This window comes from Sceloporus occidentalis, unplaced genomic scaffold (genome assembly GCF_023333645.1).
Source record: "Sceloporus occidentalis isolate IW3139 unplaced genomic scaffold, rSceOcc1.0.p SCAF_9, whole genome shotgun sequence".
Classification (NCBI taxonomy): domain Eukaryota; kingdom Metazoa; phylum Chordata; class Lepidosauria; order Squamata; family Phrynosomatidae; genus Sceloporus; species Sceloporus occidentalis.
The window spans coordinates 46,089,547-46,114,004 of record NW_028316989.1 but is presented as its reverse complement, the minus strand read 5'-3'; the positions used below and the strand labels follow the sequence as shown (position 1 = coordinate 46,114,004).

Below are 24,458 nucleotides of genomic sequence, written 5' to 3'. Positions count from 1 at the left end.
ATCAGCCAGACTTGAGCTCCACTTTTCCTCCTCCTTGCTTCCCGTTTCCTCCGGATTAAGTCTCTCTTCCTGGAGTCACTCCGGTGTTAGTGGAGAAGAGAAAGTTTCCCAAGTTTTCTCCCTGGGCTTCCCTCCAGCCGAGAAAAGAAAGAGAACCGAAAATAGAAATCTGGGGCTGTCTAAGCAATCTGGGCAGACAAAACCGAGCAACACGGAGTCCTTACTATTAGTTTGGTTGGAGCCAGGAGGGCTTCCATTAAAATGCAGCCCTAAATTCAATTTCCACTTGGAGGGGTGGACTTGCTCCTGAGTAAGCAGCATGAAAAATTTACAGCGCTTTATAAATAAAGGTTAATAATAATAATAATAATGAAAAACTAGACGAACTGAATCTGAACTTCAGATTCAATTTAAGGGCCAGGAGATTTGAATACATACCTCGAGTCTCTGGTTTAAGAAAGAACTGAATTGTGAAACCGAGGTAAAAAAAGTGGCAAACCTGGAGACCTCTTTTCACTGAGAGCTTTACGTCTGAACCGTAGGAAGGATTAGCTTCACCTCTAATGGATCAGGTCCTGGAAGGAGGAGAAGTGAATAAAAGCTTCTTGGAGAGGCTTGGGGAGAAGGAGGAAAAGAGGGTTTTGCCCTTGAGGGAGCAGGGATTAGGGGATCTTTTATTAAAGAAACAACAACAACAACAACAACAACAACAGAAAGCTGTGAATGTTGGTTTTCAGCATCAGCATCAGAATAGTCAGAAATCCCAGCTCGAGTTTTGCAGCTGTAATTTGTGAGCTGCAAAATTCAAGGTCCCTTCCCTTTCCTTTTTAAGGTGTCACTTAAACAATCGAAGGTGTGTGTGTAGTGTGTGTGTGTAGTGTTTGGAAGAGAGAGAGAGAGAGAGAGAAGGTCTTTGCCAACTTTCTGTTGCATATAAATAGCACGACAGTTATAAAACAATAATGGAATGTGTGATGAAATCTAATTAGCCTTTCGTTCAACCTGGGAGAGGGATGTATCTGAGGTTAATCCTGGGAGTAAAATAAGTGCAAACCAGACTGGATTTGAGGATATATTTCCCCCCCAAAAAATATTATTTTTAATATATATATATATATATTTATATAACATTTAATATATAGTATATTATCATTATATTATTATAGTATATTGTTATAATATAATAATATACTATATTATTATATTATATTATTATAATATAATAATATACTATATTGTTACAGTATATTATTATAATATAATAATACAATATATATTATTATAGTATATTATTATAATGTAATAATATATTATATTATTATAGTGACCTGGTCAGGTCACTATAACTGTATGCCTTACACTTCTCAAGAATACATATATTTATACACACACACACACACACACACACACATGCTTTCTGTGTGCGTCTGAGTGTCAGCCACACACAGTCACAATTTAAAGTAAATGTATCTGTATCCATGGATTAATATTTCTTTTGTCAGCCAGAGGACAACTTGGGGCCAAAGCTTTAGGATAAGCTCAGAGTCAGAGAAGGCTGAATCTAGAAATATTAGTCCTCTGACACTACTTTTTAAATCTATATTAATACATATGTAGGTGGATAGATGCACAGATAGCAGGAAGCAGGCCTAGCAAAGGCAGTTTGTGTGGGGAAAGTAAGGATTTATCACCCAGCCCTTGTTGTGTCGAGGGAGGTCTGGCTGGGGGACTCCAAGTGCCTTTCTGGACTTTGTCCAAAATTTAGGTCGTGACCCAAACTTCCTTTCATATATTATTGCTTTCCACAGTCCCTCCCTTTCTCCTGCCCCCAATATTCACTCCCCATCGAAAATTACTCTCCAAAAATAAAGCGATCGATCACGAGAGACAATCCTAGGAAAGAAAAAGTGTGTGTCTGTGTTTGTGTGTGTTGGTTGTGTATGAATTCAGGAAAGGCATCCCTTCTTCTCGCCTTCCTTCTCTTCTTTCCAGTTCCTTGCAGAGAAATTGCCCTCCTCCAATTCTCTATTAATAATATTATTAATAATAATAATAATTACAGCTAGGAGTATTTTTTTAAAACCCTGTGTATTAATATTATTACCTTCCCTGGACGTTCCTCGCTGCTGTTAGACCATTTAGTAAAATTTATGAGCCTTTTTGCAAAAACAATATGCACCTAAATAGCCTTTTCCCAGTTGAGATAAAGGCTACTCCTATCTGATATGTATATATTTTTGTAGGGTTATAAAATACTAGCCGTGGGGCAAATCCGACAGGGGGGATTTCCCCCATTAAGTTGCCCCAAATATACTAGTGTGTATATTTAAATGCATAGAGATCCATATAGTATGTCTTCTTCTACTCCTCCTTCTTCTTTTCCCCTCCTAAGGCTTTCTTTAGGACTTATATCTGGATTTCTCATGGCTTTCAAAGCCATGCATGTGTTAGTACTTTGGCCCAAGCGGCTAAGGTCACAACCTGAACAGAGGCAGCTTCTGATTAAAAAGGAGACCTCATTGTATTTTACTCTTGTCTGAAGTGGTGCAAGGAGATATATATATTTATATATAGAGAGGGAGACACATATGCACGCCTAAATGTTTGCAAATCGATATATATATATACGTACATTGCAGTATTGCAAATGCAACCATGGCCATGTGCAGAAAGATGCATCTCCCAACTCTACTTTTGGGGAGAGTTCCCTTTAGAGAGAGACAGAGAGATAGATCTCTCTATGTATGATTTTGGGAAGAAAAGAAGGGAGAGAAAGAAAGAAAGAGAGATTGGGAGAGGGAGGTTTTTGGGGGGGAGAGAGAGAGGAGGAGAGAAGAGGGAGAAACTGCTCTAATGAAGAGAGAGATCAGAGTTTGCTTGGTTGCCCTTGAATAGACTAAACTGACAAGATCAGTTTTAAAGGGCCACTTAAATCAGTTTCAAAGACTGGTCGAAAATGCGGTGTCTCCTTTTAAAAATAAAGGGGGGGGGGAACACCGCTTTCTTTATGTTTTTTGGGTGCTGGGCTCCATTATCTTGAGCTGAGCCAGTTTCTGACCATGTGTGGGTTCCTCTTTCTTTCCTTTCCTTTCACACATACAAAAAAATCCTCTCTTCTCCCCTTAGATTAGACTCTGCTCATTTTATTTTATTTTTCGTAGATTTGGGGTGCAAGAAGGTTAGCAAAGGATGCCTTGTCTTCCTATTTTCCTTCCCCCTTTCCACCAAATAAGACCCAACATCCCACTCCCAGCAACTTAGTGCAATGCAAACCTGTCCAGATCCTTTGCAGACAGAAAGAAAGACAATGTGATTTAAAAAAAAATAGATATGGAAACTGATTTTTTTTGGGGGGGGGGGACAAGGGGGTGGAATGAGACCTTATGAGGATTGCAAGACTTGTTTTAAACCCAGGTTTGTTGAAATCCAAGAGAGACAGATCAGAGCTGGGGTTTACTCACAGGTTTAACAGGACTGACACTTCAGTCAGGGATGGAGGATTGCCCCTGGCTTTGCCAAGGATTCATTTTATTTTATTACATACATAGATACATACATACACACTGCCTTTCTCCCAAGTTGGGACACAAGGTGGATCACAATTCTGGGCTGAATCGGGTCCTCAGGACTTCAAACTCCTAGGAAGAAATATGGCAAGGCTTTTCCAGAGAGTAGCATACAGTCCATTCCAAATCTCCAAAGCAGCCATGCCTTCGTGGGGTCATGCTAAATGCAACGACATCCCAAATGCACAACCTACAAGGACACCCCAAAACCACAAAGCAGCGATGCCTTTATGGGGCCATGCCTAATGCAATAACATCCCCAAACCCACAAAATACAATATTATACCAAATGTACAAAGTACAATTACAACCCCAAATCCCCAAAGCAGCCATGTCTTCATCGGGCCATTGCAAAATGCACTAATATCCCAAATGCACCAAGTACAATAACACCCCATATCCACAAAGCAGCGGTGCCTTCATAGGGCCATTGCAAAATGCGATGACATTCCAAACCCACAAAGTACAATAATATACCAAATGTACAAAGTACAATGGCACCCCAAATCCACAAAGCAGAGGTGTCTATATGGGGCCATTACAAAATGCAATAACACCCCAAATCCACAAAGTGAAATAACACCCCCAAATCCACAAAGCAGCCATACCTTTATAGGGCCAAGCCAAACCCAGTAACACCCCAAACCCACAAAACGGTGATGCCTTTATGGGGCCATACAAAATGCACAAAGTGCAGAGAGGACAAGCTTGCAATTTTGTTGTTGTTAGCTAAGGAAGGGATCGGGCTGTTTGGTGGAAAGGATTCAAACTCAGCAGGGCTGCAAGGCTGTGTCCAGTCAGACTTGGAAGAGGCAGAGAAACCTGGAAAGAGATCAACCAGAAAAGCATCCAGGGCTCTGCAAAGCCCTAAGGCCCCAATCTCTAGCCACTTTTCCTTGGGAGCAAGCTTCCTTCTTTGCTAAAGGACTGGACCTTTCTGGGGATTTGCAATGCAAAGCTGAGGAAAGTTTTTGGGGAAGCAGGATCCTGGAAAGGGGACCAAGGAGGCAGGGTGACCAGAGGTCCTCCTTTTCCAGGGCATGCCCTCCATTTCAACCATCTGCCCAGGAGGAGAAATGTCAAAAGGTCCTACACTTTGGAGCAGGACTGAGATGCATGCATTTACATTTGCAGTTAGAGTCTTGCTCCTTGTTTTAAATACTTGCACTCATTATTTATATACTGGTCAATGGCCGAAATAAATTGTGGTGGTGGTTGCAAACACAACACATTGCACCCCCCCCCCCTTTAATAGTGGTGGTTTTAAAATCTTTTTGTGGGGTCCTGTCCTATGTTCTTCATGCGCCTCCTGCATTTTGCAGTGCCTTGTCCTCCTTTGCAGTTATGGCATCTGGTCCAGTGTGACCAGAGGTCCTCCTTTTCCAGGACCTGTCCTCCATTCCAACCTCTTCTCCCCAGGAGGAATGTCCAAAGGGTCCTCCACTTGGAGGAAGCATGCATTTACACGGATAGTAAAATACAAACACCTTGCCCCTCGTTTTAATAATTACACGCAGTAGTATTTATCTACTGGTCAATGACTGAAATAAATCACTGTTGTTGTTGTTGTTGTTGTAAACACAGCATGTTGCACCCCTATTTAGTGTTGTGCTGTGGGGCTTTTGTATGGTATATATGGGAAAGATATTTTTAGATACGATTTTATATATATTATATATATTTTATATATATTTTATTTTATATATATTTTATATATATAAAAGGTATTTTAATATATATTTATATAGGAAAGGTCCTGTCCTAAATCCTTCTTCCACGTCCTGCATTTTGCAGTGCTTCGTCCTCCGGTTTGAAACACATTATTGTGGGGATTGCAATCACAACACATTGCACTGTCATTGACAACAGCGTTATGGGTTTGGTGTTTAGCTTTTATGGGATCAGGTCCTCTATTCTTTTACGTCCTGCGTTTTGCAGTGCCTTTCTCTCCTTTGTGAAATAAAGCATTTTGGGGTTTGCAAACGTCCTGCATTTTTGCAGTGTTTGAAATAAAGTATTGTGGGGGGGGGGGGGGGTGCAAACACAACACTGCCATTTACAGCAGCGTTATGGGTTTGGTGTTTAGCTTTTATAGGGTTAAGGTCCTCTGTCCTTCTTGCAGCCCAGTTTACAGCAGCGTTGGGGGTTTGGTTTTTAGCTTTTATGGGGTCTCCTTCTCACATGCCCTGCATTTTGCAGTGCTTCATCTTCCTGTTTGAAACAACATATTGTGGGGGTTGCAAATATAACACATTGCACTGCCATTTACACCAGCGTTGTGGGTTTGGGTTTAGCTTTGATGGGGGTTAAGGTCCTCTATCCTTCTTGCATGCCCTGCATTTTGCAGTGCCTTGCCCTCCTTTGTGAAATAAAGTGTTGTGGGGTTTGCAAACTCAACACACTGCACACCCATTTACAGCAGCTGTTGCGGGTTTGGTTTTTAGCTTTCATGGGATTAAGGTCCGCTATCCTTCTTGCATGCCTTGTCCTCCTTTTTGAAATACATTATTGAGGGGGATGCAGAGACCAACACATTGCCCTGCCATTTACACCAGCGCTGTGGGTTTGGTCTTTAGCTTTGATGGGGTCTTCTTCTCACACGTCCTGCACTTGGCAGTGCCTTGCCCTCCTTTGTGCAATAAAGTGTTGTGGGGCTTGCAAAACGTCCCGCATTTTGCAGTGCCTCGTCCTCCTTTTTGAAATAAAGTCTTGTGGGTGTAGCAAACTCAACACATTGCACGACCTTTTACAGCGGCGTTATGGGTTTGGTTTTTTAGCTTCTCTGGGGTCAGGTCTTCTATCCTTCTTCCACGTCCTGCATTTTGCAGTGCCTTGCTCTCCTTTTTGAAATAAAGTGTTGCAGGGGTTACAGACCCAACACATTGCACTGCCATTTAGAGCAGCGTTGTGGGTTAGGGTTTTAGCCTTTATGGGGTCTTCTTCTTACATGTCCTGCATTTGGCAGTGCCTTGCCCTGCTTTGCGAAATAAAGTATTGTAGGGCTTGCAAACGTCCTGCATTGGGCAGTGCCTTGTCCTCTTCCCTTTTTTGGTAGTCGTGACACCTGGTCTCCCTGTTCTGATGGTCACTCTCTCTTTTCTTTTTTCCCTGTTTCCTCCCTTGCCTTTCTCTCCTTCTCCTTCTTCTTTCCCCCTTTCCTCCCTTACCTTTCCCTTCTTCTTTCTCTTCTTCTTGCCCTCTTTCCTCCCTTACCTTCCCCTCCTCCTTCTTCTTCTTGCCCTCTTTCCTCCCTTGCCTTTCCCTTCTCCTTTCCTTTCTTCTTTCCCCCTTTCCTCCCTTGTTTTTCCCTCCTTCTCCTGCTTCTTGCCCTCCTTCCTCCCTCCCTTGCCTTTCTTCTTCTCTTTGCCCTCCTTCCTTCCTCCCTTCCTTTCCCTCCTTTTTTCCTTTCCCTTTGCCCCCTTTCCTCCCTTGCCTTTCCCTCTTTCTTCTTCTCTTTGCCCTTCTTCCTCCCTTGCCTTTCCCTCCTTCTTCTTCTCTTTGCCCTCCTTTCTCCCTCCCTTCCTTTCCCTCCTTTTTTCCTTTCTCTTTGCCCCCTTTCCTCCCTTGCCTGTCCCTCCTTCTCTTTGCCGTTCTTCCTCCCTTGCCTTTCTCTCCTTATCCTGCTTCTTGCCCTCCTTCCTTCCTTCCTCCCTTGCTTTTCTTCTCTTTGCCCTGCTTCCTCCCTTGCCTTTCCCTTTCCCTCCTTATTTCACCCCCTTTCCTCCCTTGCCTTTCCCTTCCTCTTTCCTTTCTTTTCACTCTCTTGCCTTTCCCTCCTTCTTCTTCTCTTTGCCCTCCTTCCTCCCTCCCTTCCTTTCCCTCCTTTTTTCCTTTCTCTTTGCCCCCTTTCCTCCCTTGCCTGTCCCTCCTTCTCTTTGCCGTTCTTCCTCCCTTGCCTTTCTCTCCTTATCCTGCTTCTTGCCCTCCTTCCTTCCTTCCTCCCTTGCTTTTCTTCTCTTTGCCCTGCTTCCTCCCTTGCCTTTCCCTTTCCCTCCTTATTTCACCCCCTTTCCTCCCTTGCCTTTCCCTTCCTCTTTCCTTTCTTTTCACTCTCTTGCCTTTCCCTCCTTCTTCTTCTCTTTGCCCTCCTTCCTCCCTCCCTTCCTTTCCCTCCTTTTTTCCTTTCTCTTTGCCCCCTTTCCTCCCTTGCCTGTCCCTCCTTCTCTTTGCCGTTCTTCCTCCCTTGCCTTTCTCTCCTTATCCTGCTTCTTGCCCTCCTTCCTTCCTCCCTTGCCTTTCTTCTCTTTGCCCTGCTTCCTCCCTTGCCTTTCCCTTTCCCTCCTTATTTCACCCCCTTTCCTCCCTTGCCTTTCCCTTCCTCTTTCCTTTCTTTTCACTCTCTTGCCTTTCCCTCCTTCTTCTTCTCTTTGCCCTCCTTCCTTCCTCCCTTCCTTTCCCTCCTTTTTTCCTTTCTCTTTGCCCCCTTTCCTCCCTTGCCTTTCCCTCTTTCTTCTTCTCTTTGCCCTTCTTCCTCCCTTGCCTTTCCCTCCTCCTTCTTCTCTTTGCCTCCTTCCTCCTTCCCTCCTTCTTCTCCTCCTTCTTCTTGCCCCGGCAGATGCGTGCGGTCTCTCGGACGTGGCCCACGTGGAAAGTTTACAGGAGAAGTCCCAGTGTGCGCTGGAGGAGTACGTGAGGAGCCAGTACCCCAACCAACCCACGCGCTTCGGAAAACTCTTGTTACGCCTCCCGTCGCTCCGCACCGTTTCCTCCTCCGTCATAGAGCAATTGTTTTTCGTCCGTTTGGTAGGTAAAACCCCCATCGAAACCCTGATCCGGGATATGTTACTGTCTGGAAGCAGTTTTAACTGGCCCTATATGGCCATCCAATAAAAGAAGGAGGAAAAAGAGGAGGAGGAGGAGGAGGAGGAGGAGGAGGAAAGTGTTTTAAAGGAATAATAATGGTAATAATTAAAACAAAAATATGGGTTGAAAAGGGGGGGAAAGAAAACAACCAACAACAAAACACACACAAAAATAACACAACCCACCCAACTTTTACCCCAGAAATATTTTTTTTTTGGGGGGGAAATAAATGAATGGAAAAATTTGGAACAGATGATTTTTTGTTTCTTTTTTGGTTGTTGTTGTTGGCGAGTGACTTTTGGGGTCTGGCTTCTTCTTTTTGGGGGTTGTTTTTGTTCGAATGAAATACAATAAACAAAAATAAACTGTCCTTCAGCGAACCAAGGAAGGTGGGTGAGCCCTTGGCTAAAAGAAGAGTTTGGATGGACTTTTGCATTGACAAAATGAAACGAATGGAAAAATAAAAAAGAGGAGAGAAACTCATTAAAACGAACTTTTTACAGAATGCATTTTGAAAAGAAAGGAAAAAAAATAAATCCTCGTCGTCGTTGGGAAGTTGCTACTTCTCTCTCTCTCTCTCTCTCTCTCTTTCTTTCTCTTTCTCTCTCTCAATTGTTTTTTTTTTTAATGGAAATGGACTTTTGTTTCTTTTTTTATTCGTGGGGGTGTTTAAACTTTGAAACACAACATCTTGCGAAAAGTGCATTTTAGAGGATATCTGGAGACAATTAACAGAATGGAAACAACTCTCTCTCTCTCTCTTTCTCTCTCTCTCTTTCATTCTCTCTTTCCCTCTCCCTCCTTTCTTAATTTGTCCTATGTTGTCTGTGTACCTATAGAGATTTGTTTGGGGTTGCTTTTTCTTCCTCCTTTATTTTTTATTTTTTGGTATTATTTCTGGTTCCAAACCAGTTTGTGGTTCTATAATAATAATAATAATTTTTATATATATATAAAATCTTGGCTTAAAAAAACACCAAATTTTTTTAAGAAAAAGAAAGAAATTGTGTATCCTTGCAAAAAAAATTATATATATATATATATATATATATATGTTCTAAAAGAATTAAAACTGTCATGAGAAGGTTGGGGTGAGAAGAAGGTCAAAGGAGGAATAAAATTAAAATTAAAATCCAGTCTCCCCTTCAACAGTACAAGGAAATATACATATATATATATATATATATATATATGCGCGCACTTAAAAATAAAAACAGCCAAAATTTAGCTCCAAGCTTCATGATTTTAATAGACCCAAAAGTTAAAAAATGAAAGAACCACTTCTTTTTCTTCCCCTTTCTTCCGTGTATATATATATATATATATCCTATATATATATAGGTTTATATATATATAGGTTTAGCTCCAAGCTTTCATGATTTTAATAGACCCAAAAGTCAAAAAATGAAAGAACCACTTCTTTCTCCTCCCCTTCCCTCCATATATATATATATATATCCTATATATATATTCTGTATATATAGGTTTATATATATATAGGTTTAGCTCCAAGCTTTCATGATTTTAATAGACCCAAAAGTTAAAAAATGAAAGAACCACTTCTTTTTCTTCCCCTTCCCTCCACATATATATATATATATGTGTGTGTGTATGAACTAACTAACTATATATATATATATATATATATATATATATATATATATGAAGACAAAACCATGGGTTTTCTTTTTTTGGGAAGGGAATCTGTAATTCTTGGAGGGAGATGGGATTTGTGTGTCGAAGACACAACCTGGTTTTAATGAAAACACACACACACAAACACACACGCACAGAAGGAACAACAAAAACCACACAATTGCAGAGAACCATCATCACGAAGTGAACTTTTTTCCTCTTTTTCCTTTTTTGTAATTTGAATGAATTTGGGGTTTCTGCCTAGTCGTCCTGAATTGTTACCGAGTTTCCTCTTATCTGTTTGTATATTTGCAAGCTCTTTGTATTATAATACTTGTTGATATTTCCTCCCCCCCAATTTCCCCCTCCTTTTTTTTAAGGAAAAAAAAGAAGAAAAAAAAAACCATCGAAATTTCAGCATGACAAAAAAAATGAAATTAAAATAAGAAATAAAATAAGAAATAACACTACTGTTGGCACTTATAGATAAAAACGTGGTTGATTCAGTATCTTAGAGTTTACAGTTTTTTGTGTTTTAAAAGAAAAAGAGAAGAAAAAAAAGCTGAAGGTTTTTGGTTTTTTTTTTAATTTTAATTTTAAAATTTTAAGTGCAACAATATTTTTTTTTGTTCCTGTATACTGTAAAAGTTATAATAACTGAAGAAAAAATACTGTTTGGTCCAGTCTTTGTGTGTTATATTCCAAGGAGGAAAAAAATTGAAAGTATTCAGAAATTAAAATATTATTTGATATCTGACCACTCTTTTGTATGGCTGTCCTAAATCCTTTATTTTGGGGGGAATGATATGTTCATCTCATAATGACCCATGCTTTGTTCTGCTCTTAAGAGTTGTTTAATGTTGGTGAGATATGGATGCACCTTGGCCAGGGTCTGCTTCCAATGGAGCAGGACCTGCTTCCAAAGCGAATGAAGGTGTCCTCCATGGGGTTTTCCTATGGGTTTGGTTGGGATGGAAGGGAAGTTGAAGGGGGGACCTTCATGTCTTGGTTTTATCTGTGGCTTAAGAGATCTGTCCAGAGAGGATCCTCCTCCAAATATGTGCTCAGAAGGAAACCTGGCTGTGTGCATTGCAAGAGACAGGGTTGCAACTTGAGATGGCACCCTCCCCTTTCCTCTTACCCCCCTCTGGTTAACTACAAATAAATTGCTCCTAGGAGGAGGGGAAAAGGGGTGGTAAGATGAGAGATGGGCTGTTGTTTCTGTCACACTTAGGAACTGCACTGCTGTGTGTGTGTGTGTGTGTGTGTGTGTGTGTGTGTGTGTGTCTGGAGGAAGGATGCAACCCAATGTTAGCACCAAGATGGGTCCCTCCTTCTCTCACATGGAGGAACATTTAGACTGTGTTTTTTTATTTTAGTCAGTTATTCCACAATTGATTTTAATAACCTAGGTTTCGTTCTGTATTGTCACCAAGAGATCTTCTCTTCTGAGAAGCTCCCCTTCTTCTCCCTTTCTCCCAAAGGCAAATATCCTTGGCCCATAAAGCATTGTCTCTGTAAATACTCTCCTTTCCCCTTCCTGCTGTATCTAAGATCAGTCAGAGCAAGAAATGGAGTAAATGGGCCCAGCATGTATAGCATATAGAGGGATATAGTGTGCATTCAAAGTCCATGGTGTGAGCATGCCAACGTGAAGCTAATGTATTGTTTTGATAATCATTATTATTATAACAATAAGGGATGCAAGAAAAGTTAATTTTGCAGTCCTATGTTGGGAAATGTCTACAAGAGGGTACCTAACCCTATCATAAAAAGGCCTTTGAGGCCCTATGTTCAAAGGAGACTCATTCAGGACCAGGTTACTGTTGCTTTCCAGTCTTTCTCCAAAGAAGCCAAGCTTTAACCTCCATTGATTTGGAAGCAGGCTCCCTTTAACCTAATGGAGGTTTACTTGGAAATAAAACATGGGAGGCATATTGCACGCTTAGGTCTTTCAGTCCTTCTGGACTGATCTGTGCTGAGACCATTGATCCACTCCTGGCTTGGCACCTCTGCATTTCGTATCTGAGTAAGGCTCTAGTCCTCATGGAGCTGGGAGAGAAGGGATCCTAGCCATTCAAACCAGAAGGAGTCCTTTCCAGGTCTTGAGCTCTGGGTTTGCTTTGGTTAGATGTGTGTTGCGAATGTGATTTGGATATTTTTTTTCAAGACATGGTCTTTTGACTTGTCAAGGTTCCTAGAGAAAATAATCCTGGTCTGTCAAGGAGGGAAGTGTGACTTCTGGTCCTAGTGATGTTTGTGTTGTGTTTGTGCAACTGAGCAAGATGGGAGAGTGAGACCTCTCCTCCCAGGTTGCAGGCCAGGCTGGCTTGTTTCAATAGGCGTGTGTGTGTGTGTGTGTGTGTGTGTGTGTGTGTGTGTTGGTTTGTTCTCAACCACCATTGATTGCCATTGCGTTCCTGGCTTGTTATTATATCCTCTGACGTTTTCGCTAGTCTTGACGTTTGACTCTCTGACGAGTTTTGCCTTTGTGTGCCTATATTTAAAGCGGTAGGTGTTATTCTGTTCCAGTCATTTTAAGAAAGGGGTTTGTTTGTGTGAGAAAGAGAGAGAAGGAAAAGAAGTCTTGTGGAAATCTCTGCCACCAGTCAATTCATTTGAGCATGAAATCTCATGGATTGCAGCCCACAGAGGCATTTGGTGGAGGATGCCATTCAGGTAGATACCTAGTTGTCTTGTGGATTCTTTGCAACCAGCTAATTCATTTTAGCATGAAATTTCCATGGGTTGCAGCCCACAAAAGGATGGTATATTGGTGGAAGATGTTGCATTCAGGCTTCAGGTAGATCTCTATAGTTATACATTTGTATAACTCTTGGCAATGGCCTCCCCTGTCCAAGCAAGAAGAAAAAGATGCCAAAAAGAAAGGCATTAAAGGGATCCAACATGGACCCAACCGCCCTCATTTTTTCCTCCCTCGCAACCCCCTTCTCCACGTTGGAGGTATTTATATGTATTTATTCACCCGGGCCTATAGACAAGAAGAATGATTCCCCGCGATAGAGTTGTTCCAAGGCTCAGAGATAGGTGTGAGTTTATGGCACTTAAAAACCCAAGTTTTTCTTCGCCTGCTGAGTTAGAACAAAAGAGCTCCCTGGAGCAATTGGCCTGGACAAAGGAGGTGGGCCTGGGCCCTGTGAAATTGACTAGGGATCCTTTGGGGACACACACACACACACACACACACACACCAGAAAATCCACTAGTAGTAGGTTACTTTTCAAGAGAGGCAACTCTTTCTGGGCTTACATCTCTAAGCCTTTCACCCCCTTGGAGGCTGCTGCTGCTGCTGCTGCTGCTGCTGCTGTTGTTGTTGTTGCGTTCCTCATTCTTTTTCTCCAATCTCCATTCCTCCTCCTTCCCCCTTTCCAACCTCAGCCTTGCATCCTTCTCAAATGTTAAAAAGTAAGAGGAGGAGGAGAAAAAGAAGTAAGAAGGAGCAGTTTTATAAAGCTGTTCACAGCTGTTGTTGTGAATGGTCTGTTAGCAGCATCAGAGGCACCTCCTGCAACCCAGACTTGCCTTTCTCTGTGCAGCATCTCATTCTTATCTCTCTCTCTCTCTCTCTCTTTTGCACACCTTTCCCTCTAACTTTCTCCTTCCGGCTATAAATTTTGCGGAAAGAGATAAGAGACCCTGTGATGGTGGCAGCCAGAGGGATATGTGTGTGTGTGTGTGTGTGTGTGTGTGTGTGTGTATTACAAAAAAAGAGCTTGTACCCACTGGAACCCACCACCCACCTGAGTGAGGAGAGAGAGCAAAGAAAGAGCCTGTAGCCATTAAAAGAGACTACCCACCAGAGTAGGACACACACACACACACACACACACACACACACACACAGTGCAAAGAAAGGGTTTGCAGCCACTAGAACCCACCAGAGTGGGGATATATATCTATATCTATATAGATATATTATATATCCATCTCCTCCTGAGGGTGGCCTTTTGGAGACATGGAGGAAGAGGAGGCAATGGTGGCTGCTGTGTGCATTTGTGTGCCTTTGGTTGGAAGAGCAAAGCAAGGCCTGTGTCGGTGGCAAGAGAGGGAGCGTGTGAAAGTAACTCCAGGTCGGTCCTCTTGAACTCAGCCAACATGGCGTCTCCCCGAAGTGCATCACAGAGAGAGAGAAAGAGAGAAAGAGAGAAAGAGAGAGAGAGAGAGAGAGAGAGAGAGAGGGTTTTGAGTGTTGAACTGTGACTCTGGAGACCAGGGTTTGATTCCCAGTCCAGCCATGAAACCCACTGGGAGGCCTTTGGGCAAGTGTCACACTCTCTCAGCCTCAGAAACCCTTCTCTGAATACACTTGCCCAGAAAACCCCATCATGGGTTGGCCTTAGGGGTCGTCCTAAGTCAGGAACGACTTGGAGGTAAACAACAAACAAACAAACAAACAAACTTGGTAGGCTTGCTTGCTGCTTCCTGGGCTACTCTCCAGCTCTCCTTTGCAATATGAAATAAATGGAGTAGTTTGTGGGCTGGAGGCACTGAGGGATTTCTTTGAGGGGGGAAAAGCAACAACCACAACCTCCCCCCCCCCCAACAAAAAAAGGCATCTAGCACCTAGGTGTGTGTACAAGCCCGTGTTGTTTATTTTCTCTGTAGGATCAGGTTTGTTTTTGCTTGGCTGGCCTTCCGTTTGGTCTGGAGAGAGAAAGGCTTTGGGAGATTCCTGGTGAGAAAGGAAAGGGGGAAATGGAGGGGGTTTATCTGGCTTTGGGTTTTGAGCAGATATCCCTGGGGCAAAAGAAAAGGGGGGGGGGCTAACCAGGTGTCCCTTTCTTTCTGCACCAGAAAGGAAGCAAAAATGAAATTAAATTAAAATTTTAAAATCCCCAAACTTGTTTTATTTCCAAAGTCGAATTTCTCACCAGGAAGATGCATCACTTGGAGGCATGTAGAGATTTTAGATAGTATCCCCTTGTGTGGAAACAGGAGGTTGTCTTTAATGGAAGGTCCCCAATGGAGGAAAAGTCCCCATTGACGATATTGGGGTCTCCCCCAAAAATGGAGAAGATGCATTGCGTCCAATGCAATTGTGGGAGGGCTTTTCAGGTCCTGATCCTGTGCCTCTTTCCTGGAAAGTAAACCCACCTGGGTCAATGGGGCTTACTTGCGAGTAGTAAATCCTTATCCAGCCCTAGTTTGGGGGGAAAGGGGATTTTTTTAACTCCAAAGAGAAGGAAAATAATCCTCCTCCTCTTCCTCCTCCTCTTCTTCTTCTGAGCCAGTTCCCTGCTTCGGTCCCTTGACTCCCTGCTGGGCGGCTGTCTAGTTAATGGCAAATTTTCACCTCATTGCGGTCGTTTTAAAAACGCTTAGTCCTGGGGTTGTTGCTTGGTTGGTCAAAGAAACCTTTTTTTTTGGGGGGGGGGGGTTCCTACCTTTTTAACCTTTTAAACCACCCCTTTCCTTCCGGTTTGGAAAAGTAGAGGAATGAATGTTGGGGTTACGGGGAAGAGAGTGGATCTTGGTGTTATACTCGATTCTCTCTGCGTGGTCCCTAGTGGACCTGGACCTGGGTCTATCTGTCTGTCTGTCTATTTTTATGCATCTATCTATCTATCTATCTATCTATCTATCCTTCCATCTATTTTTTCACCTATGTATGTATGTATGTATCTCTCTCTCTCTCTCTCTCTTCTTTCATCTGTTTTTTCACCCATGCATGCATCTATCTATCTATCTATCTATCTATCTATCTATCTATAGTATCTATCTATCTATTCTTCCATCTATTTTTCCACCTATGTATGTATGTATGTATGTGTCTATCATCTATCTATCTATCTATCTATCTATCTATCTATCTATCTATCTATCTATCTATCTAATCTACTGTCTATCTAGCTATCATTCTGCCTATGCATGTTTCTATCTATCTTCCTTCCTCTCTCTCTCCCTCTGTATCATCTATCTATTTTTTTATTATTATTTTTAAAACTATCAAATAGCCTTACTCCAGGGGAAATGCCCCTTTTTCAGGATATAAAAGTGGCTGGTTTAGAAAATAAAAATAGATATCTCCCCCGTAACCAGCCATCTTTTTCTTTCTCCTTTCCTTTGCATCTGAGGAAGTGGACTATCATTCAGAGGCTCGGGTTAGAATAAATCGGTTCCTCTTTACAAACCTTACAATATTTCCTCTCCTTTCTTTTTCTGGACACTAAAAAGAGAGAGCAAGGAGAGGAGAGGGTCTCTCCTTTCCCTTCCGAACAAAAGGGTCTGCGGAAACCGAATCCTAGGGGTTTGGTGTGTTTATATGTTGTGTGTGGGATGCCTTTAAATCGAATCCGGAGGCTAGGCGTCTTGAATAAACAAATCCGGATCAGAAGGGTAAATAGCAGAGGCAAAAAAAAGAAGAAGAAGAAGAAGAAGAAAGTTGGGGGTGAGGTCAGAACGAAGGACTGAGTTCAGGTCTGGAGAGTTTTGGAGGAAGGTTTGGATGGAGAGACCCTTCCTCTCCACCTCCGAAGAAGGAGGGAATCCAAGCTCCGTCACATCTCTTTAGAGCTTCCCCATATATATATATATATATATATATGGAATAGATAGATAGATATTATATTATATTATATACAACACAAACCAGATTTCTCCCCATTGTTTGTCCTCCTGGGGCTCGTGCCCGAGTTATAAACCGTATCGCCCTTTTGATAAGGCGGTTGTAATCAGTGAGCATCGCAGACGCCGGGACCAATTGTAAAACTGCCTCATTTAATACGTCCGAGGTGCCATTAAAACGTTTATATATTCCCAGACAGAGATAGAGATAGAGAAGGGGATTCCCTTCTCAGCCCCACAGACCTGCCATTTCTTCTTCCCTCCGTTGTATGGCTGGAAGGGCAGCGTTTTGCAAAAGCAGTTTCTCTTCCATTATTATTATTATTATTATTATTAGGCAAGAAAGGACAGGTTCTCCACTTTGCGGCTACGAAGCTGTGCCTTCCCAGGTTAAAATGAAATAAAGGCAAAGCAGGGTTTACTTTGGAATAAAGCTGGCCAGGATCGGATCAGAAAAGCTGGAGGAAAGTGAAGGCAGCTCTCTTGCAATCGGAAGGAATTCGTTTTCTTGCAGGGAATATATATATATATATATATATATATATATATAGTTCCTTTCTTGTGATTAACTGAGCAAACACATCTGTTTTTTTCCTACTTGGGGAGCAGTTAATTATCCAAACAAAGCCACTTACTCCCTCCCTTCCTTTTTAAATTAAACATCGCAGGAAAAAGGGGAGCAGGCAATGGAAGGAAATGTGTGTGTGTGTGTGTGTGTGTGTGTATAGTTATTTTAAGAGCTAATCCGATTGAGGCTGGCCTGGTAAAACCAAGGAAGATGTGCATGAGCATCCTTGCATTTCCAAGTTTCTCCTCCTCCCCCCCAAAAAAAGTTTGGAGTTCCCTTAATATACTTAATATACTTAAGTTTATACATACTTAATTATTATACTTCGTATATACTTTATTGTTATACGTAATATACTTGATATACTTAAGTTTGGGGTCCCCTTAATATACCGAATATACTTATGTTTATATATACTTAATTATTATTCTTTATATATACTTTATTATTCTGCTTAATATACTTAAGTTTGGAGTCCCCTTAATATACTTAAGTTTATATATACTTTATTTATTATTATACTGAAAATATACTTTATTGTTATACCTGACATACTTAAGTTTGAGTTTCCCTTAATATACTTAATATACTTACGTTTATATATGCATTATTATTATACTTAATATACTTAAGTTTGGAATCCCCTTAATATACTTAATATACTGGGGAGAAAACTAGGATGATCCTCTCCCATCCTTCGACTCATGGGTAAACATAGGCCCAGCTTTCCAAAACCCTTGCCCCCTTCCCCCCCTTCCTTCCAAGACGAGGTTGTTGTGATATTTGTGGAGAAGTGTGTCCTGGGAAGAGGAGGAGGAGGAGGACTGGATCCCAGTTAGCCCCAATTTGGATCAAGCTCGGAATGGGTTGATGTCGGTTGACAGAAAGTGTGTGGAGGCTGGGCTCCCATCATCTCCACTCCTCTTCCTTTATTAGGCTCAGACAACGAACTAATGAGGTTTCCCTTCGAAGAGTGTCGTTCTTAGTTATTTCATATCCTAAGAGGGAGAGAAGAAAGGCAAAAATCCCCATTTTTATTGTAGTTGTTGTTGATGCTCATGTTGTTGGTGTGGTTTGTATTAGAATTTGGCAAGGGACACATTATCCCCCCCCCAAAAAAAAAATCAACACCAAGGCCTTCCATGGATCTGATCTGAATAGGAGGTTTAGATCCCAATAAGCAATTCAGATCCAGCCAGGTCTGAGCTTTGGGATAGGACTCTGAAGGCCAGGGTTTGGGCCATGGAAACCCACTGGGTCCCTTTGGGCGACTGGCAATGGCAAACCCTCTCTGAAGAAACTTGTCAAGAAAACCATAAGTGGTAGAATAAAAAGATATAGCTGTGTTAGTCTGTAGAAGCAATATGTAGAGAGATCTTGTAGCACCTTTGAGACAAACTGAAAGAAAGAAGTTGGCAGCAGGAGCTTTCCTAGGCTTCAGTCTACTTCCTCAGGTGCATTTAGATGTTCGCCTTAAGGTTGCAATAAGTCAGGCACCCAGCAACAGAGTCTTATGCTGTTCTTCTGTATGTTCTTCTTGTTGGGTGCATAGAAAGGGGTTGTGGGTTGGATAAAAAGGAGTTCTGGGCACATTTTACTGGTAGAACTGGGTCGCCCAGCTCAGGTTTGCTTGGTTGCTTCCCACTGAAATCTGCATTTGATGGATCAGGTCCTCTCTTCTTCCAAAAGCCAGAGCAAGGGAGAAAAAGGGAAGAGGTGCCACTTGTGTATTAAGAAGAGAGAATGGGAATGTGTGTGTGTGTGTGTGTGTGTGCAGAGAAAGAGAGATGTAGGGTGAGGGAAGCGATGGCTCACTCCAGCCACAAGTTTTCTTAGATACCTAAAGGCTTATTCACTTGGAGGGCAGCTGAAATGTGTTATAATTCAAAGATATAGCCCTGTTCATTTGCAACTGTAGAGAGATCTTGCAGCACCTTTGAGACTCACTGAAAGAAAGAAGTTGGCAGCAGGAGCCTTTCCTAGGCTTCATCTACTTCCTCAGATGCATTTAGATGCAATAACAATAATAATATGTGGAGAGAGCTTGCGACTGAGACTCACTGAAAGAAAGAAGTTGGCAGTAGGAGCTTTCCTAGGCTTCAGTCTACTTCCTCAGATGCATCTGAAGAAGCAGAACTTAAGTCTAGGAAAGCTCATGCTGCCAACCTTTTTCTTTATGATTGCAAAAAAGGGTGGATGGGGGGAAGAGATTAAAAGCAATAATGGGATTGGTTAACAATGGGATCCAGAAAGGGATAAGTGAGCAGGTGTGAATGATGAAGATGTGGATAATGATGATGATGATGATGATGGAGGAGGAGGAGGAGGAGGAGGAGGAGAAAGGATGCAATGGATGCAACAGAACCCAGCAAAAAACAAGGGGACCTCCCTAACCTTTTAAGCTTCTTCGGTTGGATTTCTCTCTCTTATTCCTCCATTCTTTTTCTCCTCCAACAAAATTGACATTTTAGCCCCTTCCTCCTTTCCTCCATTTAATAAATGTCTATTAAAGCACCGCAAACCTAAGGTGGATTTACTGTCTCAATGCTCTCCTAAGGATAGATTTGTCAACAGCAGAGACTCAGCCTCCAAAGCCTTGTTGGGAAGGAAGATCCACTTACTGAATGAAAAAGAAAATATTCAAACCAGGGTACTGTTAATTTCTATGGGTGAACCTCCTTTCTATTTTTTAATTTTTAGAGGTTTGGGTGAAGACTGTAATCTGAACAAAAAAACAGGGTTTGCATGCAGGGTTGCCAGAGCAAAGAGAAGAAGACCTATAGAAAAGAATTTTGTTATGAGCATTTCATAACTGAAATAGATAAAGTATTTAGGGTTAACTCTTGGGTTGCTAAAAAAAATTAGGTTCCACCTCCATTCTTTTTGTTTGTTTGTTTGTTTGTTTGTGCATGACAAAACTTGGACACATTCTGAAATGTGACTCCTAATTTGGAATTAAGACACAGTCACTTCTGTGTGTGTGTTGTTGTATTGTATTTTATTTTATTCACTTGCCTTTCTTCCTTTTTCTTTCGGTGCCTCCTTGTTATTGTTTTCTCCTCCCGTTTCCCAGGTTGCGGATTAAGTGACATCCCTCTTCACATTTCAGGGCTTCAGACAACTCAATCTCTCTTCCATTTCCATGTTGCCTCTCTCTTGAGCAGCTCACAAAAAGCCACCCGTAAAAACCAATCCGAATCTGGAATGGATACCGAGGGTGATCCTGCCTTTGATGTGCTTCGCTTTCCCTAATTTCTTCCATCCCTGAAAACATCCAGGAGAAAGAAAAAGGAGGGTTTGTGTTTCTAGGGATGGAAAGGCAAGAGTGGGAGGAGGCGGCAGGACTTGGAAAGACAATACGAGGAAACGCAAGGAAATTAAGCCAGACTAAGCCCCATTGAAATCTATGGATTTGAGGCGGCTGCCCTAAAAATCCCAGGTTTTGCAAAACATGCTTGGAGGGAGATTTCCTCCAAATGGCTAGGACCTTGCAAACAGATCTTTTTCATTGGGAAATGAGGCCCACTGAGTTCAACAAGACTTGCTTTTCAGTAGGCCTCCTCAAAAGCAAGTTAGTTGTTGCAGACCTTGGTAGCAGCCCCAGTCAAAGGTCTAAATATGTTCTGAATAGAGGAGAGCCATTGAATCCATTACCTTTATCTACTTGTTGACTCACCATTGAGCAAGAGATTGAATGGGTCTACTCTAGTTAGGAACTAGGCAATGGGTTCTGACTCCCAGGAAAGGCCCATTGAATTCAATGGAGGGCCTACCTTCATAAGCCCAGCAATTTGAGAGTCATTTTCCTGCTCAGTAGCGTGTATTTGTGATAGACAACACACAAAACAACACTACCCTTACCGTTTCAGCTGCTACACAGTGGATCTGTAGTGGCTTCCTTTGACCCCTGATGGAGGATTGCTTAAGATACTGGTATTTCTAAGTGATTTTTTCCTCCTCAAAAATGTGTATTGGTGATAAACAGCACACAAAACAACACTATCTTACCATTTCGGCTGCTACAGAGTGGATCTGTAGTATCTTCCTTAGATTCCTTAGTTGAAGGTTTACTGAAGCGATTGGTATTTCTAAGATTTTACAGCCTGTATACTGGTTTAAGTGACTGGTATCTCTAAGATTTTGTAGCCTGTATATTATTTTTCCCCTTCAACTCTCCAAAGGATGGTCCTATTTCTCTACCACATTCCTATTCCTATTCCAGTGCTGTTTTCCAAAAGACAGAAAGAAAAAGAGGGAGATGCTAATTTTTTTTTTTTGGGGGGGACACTATGCATATCTTTATTATTATTACTATTCCTATAAAACTATAAGAAACTGTATTCACACCCACACTTCCTTTCCTTTTGCAATGATTTTTCTTTCCAAACCAAACCAACAGCCTCTCCCTTCCCCTCCGACAAACTCCCCAGCCGCAAACCCTCCTCTAGGAAATTTCATTGAGATGTCTCTCCTGTACTGTGTGTTTTGTCAGTGATCTTTGTTCCTTTGAAATAAAGGGCTTTTAAATGGACTTCTGGCTCGGAGCTTGTTCTCTCCTTCTTTTTCCGAAACGTTAGAAAATTGTGCCATCTACCAGCAATTCTAAGTACTGTCGCGCTCCGGGACCTTTGAGGACCTCCGGACTCTCCGGCTCAATGCAGCCGTGTCAAAGGGTGGGCCAAAGGGTGGAAGGAAAGAAAGAAAGAAAGAAAGAAAGAAAGAAAGAAAGAAAGAAAGAAAGGGTCCGTTGGAATTTTTTTTCCTTTTAAAGAAGAAGATTTCTTTTAATCTCTTTTTAAAGCAGAAAGGGAGGAACAGGGAGGAAGAAAGAAAGGCACTGTATATACTCATGTATAAGTCTAGAAACATATACTCATATATATTATGCATACTCAAGTATAAGTCTAGAAATATATACTCATATATTATACATACTCAAGTATAAGTCTAGAAATACATACTCATATATATTATACACACTCAAGTATAAGTCTAGAAATACATACTCATATATTATACATACTCAAGTATAAGTCTAGAAATACTCATATATATTATACATACTCAAGTATAAGTCTAGAAATACATACTCATATATATTAAACATACTCAAGTATAAGTCTAGAAATACATACTCATATATATTAAACATACTCAAGTATAAGTCTAGAAATACATACTCATATATATTAAACATACTCAAGTATAAGTCTAGAAATACATACTCATATATATTAAACATACTCAAGTATAAGTGTAGAAATACATACTTATATATATTATATATACTCAAGTATAAGTCTAGAAATATATACTCATTTGTTACATACATGGCTCATTTTTTACTCTCAACTTACTCATGAGTCATATCAAAATCCATGATTTTGTCCCCAAAATGTGCCCTCAACTTAAACATGAGGTTGACTTATAGGGGTGTGTGTGTGTGTGTGAAACTTATAGTCGAGTGTGTATATATAAAGTATATTACAATCTTCTTCTGGCAAAGGCCAGGGTTGGTGGGTCTTTCTCCAAGCCTATGTTTGGAGATTTTCTTGGGGTGAGAGAGGGAGAAGAAATATACACAGAGAGAAAGAGAGAGGTAAGTTGCTGTTGTGGTCAACAACCGCAAACTTTTCTTTATAGGATGCTCTCACAAACTCCAGTCCAGATTGTGAACTTGGAAGCACTTCTTGGTAGAAGACATTTCAGATTGTTAAAAAAAAGAGTTGAGTAAGGAAGAATTTCTTCCCGAAATGATCCTCTCTCCGGAATATTCTGAGACTGGATTTCTATATGATGGGACACTAGAAGGATCTCTCCATAATCTAGTCTGGAGTCCTTTCTTCAAAACTGGGATGATCTTGAGTGGAGCTGCATCTTGGCTCGATGTCTGGGATCTGGGGCAAAAGGGGAAACTGAGTTACCACTTCACCTAACACTACGAAAGAAAGTTGAGAGTTGGTTGCTCATCCTCAGTCTTCCTTCCACCCAACTCAAGGGGAAGTGTATAATGAAACAACACGCCAGACACTTACACACACACACAAATGGGACTTATTTCTGAGGAACTCAACAGCCAAGGAGATGTGAACCTCAAAGAAGACAATGGACTCTGGAAACCGGATGCTTCCTACTAACCTACCTACCTATGGGAAAACCATGATGGCCATTTTGCTAACTTTCAATCATAACAGAGAACAAAGACTTCATATTCTAGCATGGATAGGGTCCCATTTGTTTTAAATATATATATACTGATTAATCAATGGATCTCTAACCTGGGAGTGCAGAGAAGATAATGCAGTCTATATATAACCCAGGCATGTGTCACTGCAGCCAGCTCTGATTTTGCCAGATGGACCAGACTAAGCTGCACAAAGGCAATCTTGGTAAGTGTTCTGGATATGCTTGATGGATCAGGTCCAAACCCTGACCACATCCTTCCCTTGGTCTGCCCTCGACTTATACATGAGGTCTAAGGTCCCCTTAGATAACATCAGGTTGGATGGCTCTGCCTTGGAGCAGAAGGGTCTGTGCAGCAGAACATAGGGACACATTATAGATGATAGCATTTCTACATAGGCTTGCATCTGAATTTAATCAAGATTGCTATGTGAGAACTGGACACATCTCCATGTCTTTATTTCAAATGTTATTTCCATTTTTTAATAAAGAGGAGTTCAGCTCCAGTAGAATAGATACTGAGTTAGGCTTTGTTGTTGTTGTTGTTATTGTTGTTGTTGTTGTGTGCCTTCAAGTCGTTTCACATTTGTGGCAAATGGGGTTTTCCTGGCTAAGCCTACTTAAGAGTAAGTCCCAGTGGTTTAAATGGTGCCTCTAGAGAACCCTGTTGCAGAATTGCTTCCTTAAAATATGTGGAGTAGTTTTTCTCCTTCCATACTAGAGAACTAAGTTTACTCAACTACTCTGGAGTAAGCAGAGGCTGAATGCTTCAAGGTGGCAGGGATAAGTCTGCAAGACCTTCCACTTAATACCCCTCTCAAAGGGCTGAGGATTCAGCAACTTTATTTTGTGTGTATCCATTCCCAGTTAACTTTTACACACTCCTCCTATTTCTGTCACATTTGTAACCTTATGTGTTTCTATAATCAGACAGAGATTTGATGGAAACTACAACAGTGTTTCACATTGAAGCAAAAGAACACAACATTGCACTCAACTCTGGAGACATTTGCAGAAATGGTGCTCTCTCAGGATTATTCTGAGACTGGATTTCTATCCGGAGATGGAAGATACTCTTTTCACTTTCTTATAAGCAAAATTATTCAAGAGGGACTTTC

General features: G+C 41.5%; 1 protein-coding gene across 3 annotated transcripts in view; it reads left to right on the top strand.

Annotated features, from left to right (window-relative positions):
• The window catches only part of LOC149307448 (COUP transcription factor 2), a 32,404-nt gene extending 17,019 nt beyond the window's left edge, over positions 1-15,385 (top strand). For all 3 annotated transcript variants that reach the window (XM_089539188.1, XM_089539186.1, XM_089539187.1), the window contains exon 3: positions 8,122-15,385. In XM_089539188.1, the coding sequence (XP_089395314.1) occupies positions 8,122-8,396 (275 nt within the window). In that variant the 3' untranslated portion in view covers positions 8,397-15,385. The remainder of the gene's footprint in view (positions 1-8,121) is intronic.
• Positions 15,386-24,458: the final 9,073 nt, after the last annotated feature.